Here is a 12,262-nt window from a genome sequence, read left to right as displayed (position 1 = left end):
ATTGCAGGGGCCAGAGAGAAGGGAATTGGAATCCATAGGTTGAAGAGTTAGTGGGTAGATTCTTGGTGTTTATCCTCATCTGTCTGCTGTTTTTGCCAGCCATACATTGAAGAGATCTGTCAGTGTCTGAATGGGAATGTCTTCCAGAAGTTCATTGAAAGGTGAGTGCTGAGGGATGTCGCTACTCTGCCCCCATTGGGATAAATGACAAAATGGTACAGTGCTTCCGTTCAGTTTTCAAACCGGGCAACAGTACTTTTATTTTCAGCCATTCTTTTTCCCTCCGTTCTTCTTCCTTTCCCCATCACAGTGTTCAGTTGGCATTCCATGCTCAGGAATTGTGCTTTGTCCTTACCGAGTTGTTATGTGGAAGAATGGGGGTCTTAGGAATTTCTATCCCAACCCAAAGTCTTTTATTTATTTTTTATTTTTTTGTACTTCTGCGAAACTTGGGGGTTCATTCCTCTGGTTTCAGTCTTGTGTGTGGGAGAGTAAATTTCTTACTAGTACATAGGATATAGTGTCCTTCTACAGTCTGCCGCTGCCTGGGGAAATCCTTGACAAACAATAGCTGATGGGAAAGAAATACCTGGAGGACACTGAGCAAGTTCTCTCAGAGGAGACTAATGGGGAAAATTATGATGAGACTTGGAACATGTTTCTGTGTAAACCTACCTACAGCTGGCTTGCAGTGGAGACGAAGCTTTTAGAGGCCGATTGCCATAATTTAAGAACTCTCTGTAGACCTTGCCGAGTCAGTACTGTAGTGTGCAACAGAGATAATGTCTATGGACACTTTTTACCTTACAGCCATTCACTTCAAAAAGTTGTGCCATTTGTGTAACTGCACAACAGGATTTCAGCCACCATTTCATTTCTGGCCTACTTGTGTGAAGGAGTTTCTGTAAATTAAGGTTGCCAGGATGTTTGACTTGGCAGAAAGGTTTGGTGAAGAAGCTGAGTGGTGTGTACATGTGCTTATGTGAGAGAAGGAGTACGAGAGAGAGAGAGTGTGTGTGTATTTTCTTTGATTTCTCCTCCCTCTGTTCTGTTTTAGTGACAAGTTCACACGCTTCTGCCAGTGGAAGAATGTGGAGCTGAACATCCATGTGAGTGCCTGAAGTTGGGAAGGCATTTATGAGAGCTGGGATGATAAGGAAAGAGCTGTCAAAAGACACAGAGCATAAGCCTGCCTGCAGCCATTTTTATCATATCATGGCAGGGGGTATGATATTTTCAGAAATCTGGTAACACGTGACCCAGCTTCTGGAAGCTCACAGTACCTACAAGAAACTTGAATGGTTGCTGTCTTTACTTGGTAAATGAGGTTGACAATTTGGGGGCTCTGAGTCAATTGACAGAAATTCAGGATGGAATTTAGACTGGTGCCCAGACAGGAGTGGGAAACATGTCAGCCCTCAAAATGTTTTGGACAATGGTTCCCACAGTCCCTGACCTTGCTTGACTGGAAGTTAACAACAACATCTGGCAGGTTATAGGTTCCTTCCTCCCATCATACAGGGAGCCTTACACATGTAAGAACATGTTGAGTGTTCACATAATTAACGAATGCTTATATCAGGTTACGAAGCTACCTGTGCAGCCATGACTGGAGGGGAAGGAAGTGCATGTGGCATATGACCCTAGACATGGTAGGGCCAGCCTTGAAAACTTCAGGGAGATCAGCCATGCTCCATTTTCGCCCCACAATGCTATCGGGGCAAAATAGTGCCCAGGCCCCTTATGGCATTAACATTCTTGTCCTGCTCTCTTTTTCTCTTTATCTTTGTTGCGTTTTTCTTGCCCTGTGGGACCCAGCTGACCATGAATGACTTCAGTGTCCACCGGATCATTGGACGTGGAGGCTTTGGCGAGGTCTACGGCTGCCGGAAAGCAGACACAGGCAAAATGTAATGTTCAGGATGATTTTGTCAAATTGTTATGAGACTCTCTTAAGAACAGGACTAGTGTGGACAGAGAAATGCTCCTCAGCAATCCCCCTTAGCTTATTCCAGCAGACAGGGTTTTCCATATATTTCATAGGTTTGTCTTTTCAACAGTGCTCTTCTGTATTTGTACCATGGCAATGTACTCTGTACCCTCTGAAAGAGAGCATAACGTTCTGTATAGACATGGCTCTGGCTTGTCACAGTGGTAGGGGAGAATGGTAGTGTTGGCCATATCTGATATTTAAGCTCCCAGGCAGCCCTACTGGTCCCCAGCACTAACATAAGTAAGTCCATAAGAACATAAGAAGATCCCTGCTGGATCAGGCCAAGGGCCCACCTAGTCTAGCTTCCTGTATCAAACAGAGGCCCCACCAGATGCCTCGGGGAGCACATGAGACAACTAGATACCTGTCTCCTGATACCTCTCCCCTATATCTGGCATTTTGTGGTACCTTCCTTTTAGGCCTGGAGATTATACATCCCCATCATGGCTTGTAACCTGCAATGTACTTTCCTTGAGGAATCTGTCCAGTCTCCTTTTCAAGGCATCTAGGCAGATGCCATCACCACGTCCTGTGCCAAGGGGTTCCACAGACTAACAACATGCTGAGTAAAGAAATATTTTCTTTTGCCTGTTCTCTCTCCCAACACTCAATTTGAGTGGATGTCACCTGGTCCTGGTATTGCGGCGTGAGGGAAAAGAGCCTGCTCTCACCATTCTGGCCCCAGCGGGAAGCAGAGTTATCTGTGGCCATTTTGCAGCTTGCTTCTGTCTTCTGGATACCCACAAGCAGTGCCAGTGTAAAGTGCAGAACACTCAGAAGAGTGTATGAAACATCAAAGAAAACAATGGCTGCCTGTGTAGTGTCAGTAACTCCGAGTTTATTCGCTAACTGAAATGTCAAGACAGCTGGCAGCAGAATAAAGCACAGTAAGACAACATAATAAAAACAGCAAGAGGCAGTATAAAACCTGTAAAATAAAGTCGGACCCAATCAAACAAGACACGAGATAGAGGGAAGGGAGGTGATTAAAAAGACAGATCAAATGCTTTGTAGAACCTGAACAAACCAGGTGCCCGTCATCTGAAAGTAAATAGTGAAAAGCACCCAGTGCATGTGTTTAAAAAAATAAATTCCATTATTTGGGCTACATCAGCAGGCAGGCCTTCTCATCTTATTGCCACCAAGTAAAGAGCTTCTAGCTAAGATCTTAATGTCCAGGCACATTCATGTGAAGAAATACAGTGGTGCCCCGCATAGCGACGATAATCCATTCCGAAAAAATCGTCGCTATGTGGATTCGTCGCTATGCGGGGCAAAAAAGCCCATAGGAATGCATTAAAACACGTTTAATGCGTTCCTATGAGCAAAAAACTCACCGTTATGCGGAAATCCTCCATGCGGCTGCCATTTTTGCTGCCCGGTAAGCGAGGAAAGGGCAGGAAAACACAGTGGGCGGTCATTTTCTTTACCCGGCGGCCATTTTGGAACCACCGATCAGCTGTTTAAAAAACCATCGCTATGCGAAAATCAGTAAGCGAAACACTTACCGATCATCGCCAAAGCGATGTTTTACCATTAGAAACATCCCAATGCGATCGCTTTTGCAATCGCAAAAAACATCGCTATGCGGATTTGTCGTTAAACAAATTGCTCGTTATGCGGTGCACCACTGTAATCCTTCAGACAGCCAAGACTACTACTTTCCTGGTAGCTACAAAATACTTCTTGTCTAGCTACAGCAGATTAAACGTGACTGGAGACAGAGTTATTTGCTTTTGATTGATTTTATTTTATTTAGAATTTTATAGAATAAAAGAAGTGTGTGTAGAATGAAACACAAGTGCCAATGAGCCTCATGATCTCTTGACTAAAGATATGCCTCGTTTGCCTCCTGGTGTACCTGACAGTAGAGAGGGCCAGGATTTTTCTTGTGCTAAAGGTGCTATCTCTCCAATTTGAAAGAATTCCAGATTCATATCATACCTACGTATACATTTCCCCTTTACTCTTCCCTTGTGAGTGGGATTAATTGTGTGGTACTTTGCTTTGGAAAACTCCACCATTTGACCAAGCCAAATACAATAGCTGTGAGCATTTTCACTTCCCTTTTACGTGCTGAGAACCAGCTGGCAGAAAGTGTCCTGTTGAAAATAAAGGGGAATATACTCTTATCTGTTGGCAAACTGGGCAATTTTTGTTTAGGGGTGCCAGGGAGGTTCCATGGTGAGATCACAGGGATGTCTCTGGCAAATCCATTCCCATGAAAAGCTGGAGGGTTTGGAGGAATCTTAACACAGTCATAACTGGAAGCTCCATTAGTAGGAGGACATGTGTAGCTTCTATGGAGGAGGCATTCAGACTCTTCTGGAGGGGTGTCTGCAGGGATGGCTCCTTCAGCAGTGGCATTACCAGCAATCCACTGCAGGAAGTAACAGCAGGCTGTTGCCTCTTTCTCTCTTGACAGGTATGCCATGAAATGTCTGGATAAGAAACGAATTAAGATGAAGCAAGGAGAGACACTGGCCCTGAATGAGCGCATCATGCTGTCCCTTGTCAGCACTGGGGTGAGCTGGGCTGCCTTGAGCGAATGGACCAGGGAGGGAGGAGGGAACAGGCCAGTCTGGAGTCTCCCTAGTAAATCAGCTTCCTGCCATGGGGGAAGTGGAGTGATGCAGCAAATGCACAGAAGGGGCAGGGCGGGGCGGGGGAACCAGGCTTTGTGCTTAGATTCAAAGCTATGATACACCCGTGTAGATGTGGCAGACAGTTTGTGGAACATGCTGGGCATGAAGGGGGAGGACAAGGTGAGCAGGAGGTGATGTTGAGCATGTGGTTCCAAGTGTGACGTCTGCAGTAAGCTAGCAGCAGGGTTGGGATGTATGTAGGCAGTGCAGTGAATATTATACTCAGGGAAGGGGAGGAGAGGCCATGCAGTGAGTGTGGGGGCAAGAGATGTGCATGGGTGTGGAAGGAAAAGCAGAGACGTGTGTGCAGGAAAGTGACTTGTGTAGCAGGAGGGGCAAGCCCACTGTGGGTGTATATGACAAGTCTTTCTCTCTCTCTCTCTCTTTCTGTGTGTGTGTGTGTGTGTGTGTGAGAGAGAGAGAGATGCAAAGAAGCAGAAAGGTTATGTGATGGTTGTGTAGGAGTTGGTGCAAAGAACAGTGTGAAAACTGTGGAATGACAGCTAGGGGTTAAGGGCTGAACCAGCCAGTGGAAGAGGCAATGCTAGTGTATGAAGCAAGAGCTTGAAAGATGTGTTGCGCAACCTAGTCCCACATTGCCAAATGTATGTGTATTTGCATGCACAGAAGAATATGTTGCATAGCAAATATGTTCAGGGTTGTATCAGAGAGTGCTGAAGGGAATTGTGAATATATACAGCAGTGTAGGAAAACGTGTATAGGTGGGAGCAGAGGTTCAAGCAACGGATCATAGGAAAATTGTCCACCTATGTGTCCATGAATGTTTTCTGATTTATTTTTCCCCCTTCCCCCCCCCCGCTATGACATTGCTCCTTCTGTCTCTGCCAGGATTGCCCATTCATCGTCTGCATGTCATATGCCTTCCAAACGCCTGACAAGCTCAGCTTCATCCTGGACCTTATGAATGGTGAGAGCCAGGAGCCTGCCTAGAATAGCCCTACCTCCTCTTCCGCGACCTCCTCCTCCTCCTCCCCCCCTAGGTCTCTTTTCAAGGGACTCCTTCCCACTCCATTGCTGCCTCTCTGCCCCTTACCCCTGCTCATGTCCAGCCGGTGTTCATCGCATGGGTTTCTCCTCTTCTTCTTGCAGGAGGTGACCTCCATTATCATCTCTCTCAGCATGGAGTCTTCTCTGAGGCCGAGATGCGTTTCTATGCAGCGGAGATCATCCTAGGGCTGGAACACATGCACAATCGCTTTGTGGTTTATCGTGACCTCAAGGTGAGACAAGGCACCTCGTCCAGCCCAGTTGTTGCACCATCGTTGCCCAGCAGAGTCACCTGCCCTACCTGTTGTCTTTTCCTACAAAGGGAGCTAGTTCCTGGCTATCTTCAGCATAGGGGTCCTCAGTGCTGCCCTCCTGCCTACACATAAAACAAAATCTACTTTTCAAAACCTGTTGGCAAGGTTTCTGTCTCCACAATGTATACTTGTAATGTAAAACTTGTGGCTAAACATTTCACTCAGTGTGTCTGAGGAAGTAGATGGTAATACATGGAAGCCCACACTGAAATAGATGGGTTGTTCTTTAAGGTGCCACAGTATTTGTTGTTATTTTTTTTTAATTTGGTTATACATAGAACACAGTTCACTCGGATGCCATGGTGAATGACACTCGCACAGAGCTGTGCCACCCTTCTCTCTGTGGAAGCCAGCGTTAAGCTGCGTGTCATGACTCATTTTGGGTGGCAGTGTATTCCATTGCAGGATGCCAAAATCTAAAGACTGCCACCTGCTTCTTCAGAAAATGGAGATGCACAGATACAGATGCATCCTACTTTACCAGAGGAAGTAGAATTTGTTCCTAATATCTCCTGATGAAATGCATTGGCGCTTGAAAAGCTTTGGGATTTGATCCCATGGTTTATTATGCTGTTTGACACCCACTCACTTTGAATAACAGTTGTCACTTTTTATGAAGTGGAAGGGAATGAGTGTGTGTTCCTTGTTTTGTACAGCCCCATCTAAGCATTCTTTTTCTTCGTGTGAGTAAAACTGCATGTGCAGAAACGCTGGGAGAGGAGGGATCAGCAAACTCTGCTTCTGCCAGCAGGTCTTCGTTTTCAATCCTCTGGCAGTTGAAGGGCCACCTTCTAAGGAGTGGAGTCTGCACATGTGGAGTTGCCTAGGAAGTCAGGGTTTCAATAATATGAGGAGCAGCCATGAGTTAGAAGCTTCGCACTTCAGCAGTTTGTCTTTCAACTCATGGAAGGCCAGAAATAAGAGGGAAACAACCCTTGAGTGAGTGTGGAAGTTGCTACATGCATGCAGAAAGACATGCTCACCCACCCACGATTTTGTTCATGTGAGGAACACACCCAGATGAAGGGGTATATTATAAGTTCCTAGTTATTTCAGATTTGAGTCTAACCACCACCAAAGCTGAACTCTTCTTCAGTTTCCCCAGAGAGAATTGCCTTTATCTCTCAAATCCCATAGTAGGCAAGTTAAAATATGACGGAAGAGGACTTGTGTTTTTGTGTTCTCTCACACACACACTGGGCCCCAGCCCTCCTTCCTCCTCAAGATATTCTGTTCTCCTTACAGCCTGCCAACATTTTGCTGGATGAGTTTGGCCATGTCCGCATCTCAGATCTGGGCCTTGCATGTGATTTCTCCAAGAAGAAGCCTCATGCGAGTGTGTGAGTATCCAACAAAGCATTTATTCCTCAGCCCATAAGGGTTTTCTCTACTGTCTCTCCCTACCCTGTGGCTGACTCCTTCCCCAATAGGTGTGGCAGAATAATGGCTAGGGGGACCCTCTCCTCTCTCCCCTTCTTCCCCAACATCCTCTACATGCAGCTCCCAAGAGTGATTTGGGTCCCCTCCAACTCCCCCCCCCGGCCCAAGTTAAAATGTTTTTGGTTTTTTTTGGTGAAAAAAAATCATTTGTTCAGAAAGTTCTTTTGTGCCCTCAAGAGGGTTTTGGGACAATCTCACCATGTTTTTGTCCCCTTCAGTATCACTGACCCCCAATGGCTCCCCATTAATTTTAAAAAGTGGCTAATAGCAGACATGAGGGAGCTTTTTCAGAATTTAATTTGGATTTTGTTGTTACTAAACTCATTTTTCAGGTAAAAAAAACTCCTTGGACCATTCTCTCCAAATACTTATAATAATAATAAACATCAAATATGCAGATGAGTCTTTTGAAGCACACCTCTCCCCCCTCTTCCTTAGGAGTCCATCCCTTGGCCTGCTGGCAAATCTGAAAAGTGACCCTTGACCCTGTGAGATAACTCACACCCTGGTTTAAATATTTATTCCAATACTGTATGCCGTGGAGATCAATGTTGCGTTAGCTTCCTCACTGGTGATATTTTATATTTGTACCCCAGCCTATATGTAAACAAATTATCTGCATCTCATAGATTTGTAATCTACTGATTACAAGTCTCAGCCCTGCACATTCTGGGCTATCCATTCAAAGGCTTGCATGAGTGAAGTAACTTTTGGAAGGCATTGGGTAGGATAACCCAGTGTTAACCCAGTTCCTAACTGTTGCAAATGTCTTCATTCCAGGGATGGGAAATTTTGCTTTTTAACTTATAAGAGTCCCATAGGCAGCATGGCCTTACTGGCTGAATTACTGAGGCAATTATAGTCCAAAAAATCAACTTCCTTTAGCTCTGCATTATTTGATATTTGTTAAATCCTTTTTAAATATCGTAACCAATTTATTATTTGGTTTTTAACTTTGTTTCTTTTTATACTGTAAGCCACCTTGGATCCAAGGAAGGCAGCATATAAATATTCTAAATATATAAATAAATGATTCCCCAGAAAGTGTGAGGAGCCCCTGTTGATTGATAACTGGTGTTGCAAGGACCCTTATCTTTGCTAGAGTTTCCAGTTGAAACAACTTCCATGCACAGAAAGTTCTTGCTACTTGTGATTTTACACCAAATGGCATGCATAAAGGGGTTGATATATATCTCTCCTTACAGAGCCCATGTTACCAAATGCAAAAGTGCAAATCTTTCCCACAGGAATCAGTTGAGATGTTTTCCAGTGACACCTTCTGCTGGGGGCCTCCAGCACATTCTCGTTAACTCCTGGTTTATTCCATCCCTACAGTGGCACACATGGGTACATGGCGCCAGAGGTGCTGCAGAAGGGTGTGGCCTACGATAGCAGTGCTGACTGGTTCTCTCTAGGCTGCATGCTCTTCAAACTACTGAGGGGGTAAGTGGGTAGCATGGAAGGAGGGTTCAAGGTCTAGAAAGACCGCAGGGGTGGGAGGGAAGCAAGGAGGCCTGACTGGCAGGGAGAGCTGTGGTTAAAGTGGGCATTAGCCTGGAGGGATCGGCACTGCTGAAACTGAGAACAAGTACCTGAGGAAAAAAAAGAGTTTTAAAGGGGTGCAGGTGAGAAAGGCATCTCTTTTGACACTTGCCTTGGTGTTATCTCAGGCATAGCCCCTTTCGGCAGCACAAGACTAAGGATAAACACGAGATCGACCGCATGACACTCACGATGGTAAGCCACTTTTGCCTCTCATGCTTGTCAGGGATCTGTATTGACCGGAAATCATGGTGGGACTGAGCTTTGCACCTCTTAGTCCTTTGGTTCTACAAAGTCTCAGCCACCCCGACTGTACTCCCATTTCCAGAGATGGGAAATGTTACTTTTTGGGGCTGCACCTCCCAGAATACCTCAGGCAGTGTCTAAAAAAGTAAAGTGTCCCATGTAACAGTCCCCGACTGTAAGCATACCTTTGCCTTTCAGAGATCAATAAATGGATTGCCATACAGTTATGTTACACACAAGAGGTGGAAGAAGTTACTGTTTTAACACTTTTGCCACAAGTTTCTCCTCTGCTGAATTCCCAGATCAGTTGTCCCCAGATTTTGGACCAGTCCCTGCTTCTATTATTTTCAGTGTATTCTGGTTGGTCATGAGTCAGTGTTTGTATATTTGCATGTGGGAAGCGGGGAGAAGGACGCAAAGTATGTTTCTTACAATTGGCCTGGTAATTTTGGTGTTTTCTTTAGGAACCTCAGTAGATCAGGGGTCTTCTATTTTTAGCACCATACAGACAATAGCAAAGAAATTCCCTCCCCCAGAGAACTTATGAAGACAATAAACAGGTGCTATTCAGTTCGACTCTGTGGTAATTGTTTGGCAGGGCAAACTGTACAACTCTTGCCAAGGTGTCCAGGCCATCAGACTTTGGGGGTAGAGAGGTGCCCCACAGACAGTGCAATCAAATGCTCTTGTCTGGCACATTCCAGTCATGTTCTGTCTGCTCCTGGGCATTCAGTGTGTGTTGACTGCAGAGTTTCGGAACGGAAATTATTTTGAGTTCTCTTTGTGTTAGTTGTTCAGGCTTCACTTCCAAAGCAGAGTAGTGCCCATCCTGAAAAGCTGGATTCAGACTGAAAGCTTGACCATGAACTTGCTATTAGGCAACTCACTATTGCTCAGGCAGCTCTGATGTCTATAAAATGGGAATAATAGAGTCCTACCATGAAGAACGGCTGTGAGACTCAAGCTGTACATTGTTTTGCAAATTAATAATGGTGCTTAAAATACACATTTAATATTGTAAAATAAACAAATAAGCAAGCGAGACCTAATATATAGGGTCCCCCCCACTGCTTTCTCCAACTAATCAGCATCATCCTGCCTGCAACAGCTCCAAAGCATGCTCAGTTTTCAGTAGGAGTTGAGATTTTCTCTCTGACAATGTTTTTCCTTTAACATTTTTATTTCTGCAAATCTTATGGTCATCTCAAGCCTGTTGATACCACAGTCTTATGCATGAGTTGTTCCATTTTGGCCTCATAAGCAACAACTGCTACAGAGAGACATCAGAAATAGAGGGAATTGTAGCATGCTTCAGTGGGTGGGGGAGTAGCCTTTCTCATCACAGCACATACCTTGCCAGTCGTGAAGTTTTCTAGTAAATGCATTGCAGAGAATAGAAAGCTTATATTCATAGAAAACCCATGTAAAACATACAGTGAGCCCTTCTGGAACAGTCCAGAGGTCAATTTAGCCCAACATCCCATTTCCAAAAATGGTAAGCCAAACATTTCCCTGAAGCCACTGTTCCAAGAGTGAAAACCAAAGCTCTCCTTTCTGGACATCGCACTTCAAGAAGGACGCTGACAAATTGGAACAAGTTCAGAGGAGGGCAACAAGGGTAATCAGGGGACTGGAAACCAAACCTTACGAGGAAAGACTGAAAGAACTGGGCATGTTTAGCCTTGAGAAAATACTGAGGGGGAGATGTGATAACAATTTTCAAATACTTGAAAGACTGTCATACAGAGGAAGGGCAGGATCTGTTCTCGATCATCCCAGAATGTAGGACACACAATCATGGGCTCAAGTTATAGGGTGCCAGATTTCAGTTGAATGTCAGGAAAAACTTCCTAACTGTTAGAGCAGTATGGCAATGGAATCAAATACCTTGATTTCTCTTGAATGCAGGCAAAGAGAAATTTAGACAACCGCCTTGCGGATATCATTTGATTGGTATTCCTGCTTTCTAGTAGATTCATGCTTTCCATGAATCTACTAGATTCATGGAAAGCAACCAAGCACATTACCATAGTCTCTCAAGACTGAAAGATGCCTACAGTGCAGTAGATTCATGCTTTCCATGTCTGTCTAGTGCCTGCTGGGTGTTACATCTCAGGCAGTGAGATGTTCTTTTCCTGTCCTGGGTGTGGAGGTGATGAAAAGTCCCCCTATCTCCCATTAGTTTAGGTGTGGGTACACAGGTGGTATGGTTGCACCTGTTGGCCTGTAGGATTATTTCAGAATGTGTAATGTGTATGGGGAGAGTGTGTGGATTGTAAGCTATATGGATGATTTGGCTGCTGTTGCCACTGTTGCTGCTTCTAGAAAATCACAGATTTCATTCTCCTTCCTGGCTGAGCATCGTAACTCATGTTTTACACTAGGTTTCTTGGGAGTGTAAGCTCCCTCCCACGGCCCTTTTGCACACAATAGAGCTTGGTAGTGCTGACAGCAAGAGGAAGAGTGAAAAGAGGGAGACAATACAGATCATCACAATCAACTCAGATTGTGATGCATCAGCAGCTGAACTGTTTGACAGGCCTCTAAAGACACCTTGGTGAAGGAAGGAGAGGAGGGGAGGAGTTGTGGGGAAAAGCAAAGAGGAGACAGAGCTGGCTGTTTGCAGTGAACCACTGCATTCTCTTGGGTCAAGTTGCAGAGAGAAAAAATAGTTACGAGCAAGCAGGCTGGACAAAAAAGGCTGCTATCTGCCGGAGATCAGAGTGGTGGTGAGCGTGTGTGTGAAATGTTTGTCGGCTGAAGTGGCATTAGTGTAGAGACACCTGTAATGGTTGCAGTGATGGTGGAGACTGAGGATTTCTACAGCTTTGGGATGGTGAATTTTTTCCCCCTGTGAAGGTAATTGACTCAAGGGAAAAGTCGCCTGGGCGATAGTGCTGATGCTTGACAAGAGTCAGTGATGAGCAGAACCAAAACTGGCTGGAGTGTGCAGGATTCTACAGCTTTCCCACTTTCTCCCCCATCTAGTTGTCCCTTACTCACATTCTTACATGTGCCCACACACTCAGCAGAAGAGGAAGTGATTTTTAGAAGGCAGTTGAGGTAGTAAGAGT

At 45.0% G+C, this 12,262-nt stretch overlaps 1 protein-coding gene across 1 annotated transcript in view; it reads left to right on the top strand.

The window, feature by feature from the left end:
* The window catches only part of GRK2 (G protein-coupled receptor kinase 2), a 45,850-nt gene that overhangs the window by 23,196 nt on the left and 10,392 nt on the right, over positions 1 to 12,262 (top strand). The window contains exons 6-14 of the mRNA XM_020805992.3: positions 100 to 161; positions 1,058 to 1,109; positions 1,819 to 1,910; positions 4,419 to 4,518; positions 5,488 to 5,566; positions 5,749 to 5,879; positions 7,206 to 7,300; positions 8,736 to 8,843; positions 9,071 to 9,137. Coding sequence (XP_020661651.1) covers positions 100 to 161; positions 1,058 to 1,109; positions 1,819 to 1,910; positions 4,419 to 4,518; positions 5,488 to 5,566; positions 5,749 to 5,879; positions 7,206 to 7,300; positions 8,736 to 8,843; positions 9,071 to 9,137 — 786 coding nt within the window. The remainder of the gene's footprint in view (positions 1 to 99; positions 162 to 1,057; positions 1,110 to 1,818; positions 1,911 to 4,418; positions 4,519 to 5,487; positions 5,567 to 5,748; positions 5,880 to 7,205; positions 7,301 to 8,735; positions 8,844 to 9,070; positions 9,138 to 12,262) is intronic.

Source organism: Pogona vitticeps, chromosome 1 (genome assembly GCF_051106095.1).
Source record: "Pogona vitticeps strain Pit_001003342236 chromosome 1, PviZW2.1, whole genome shotgun sequence".
NCBI classification, from domain to species: Eukaryota; Metazoa; Chordata; class Lepidosauria; order Squamata; family Agamidae; genus Pogona; species Pogona vitticeps.
Note: the sequence above shows the minus strand (reverse complement) of the source record. Positions and strands in the feature narration are given on the sequence as shown.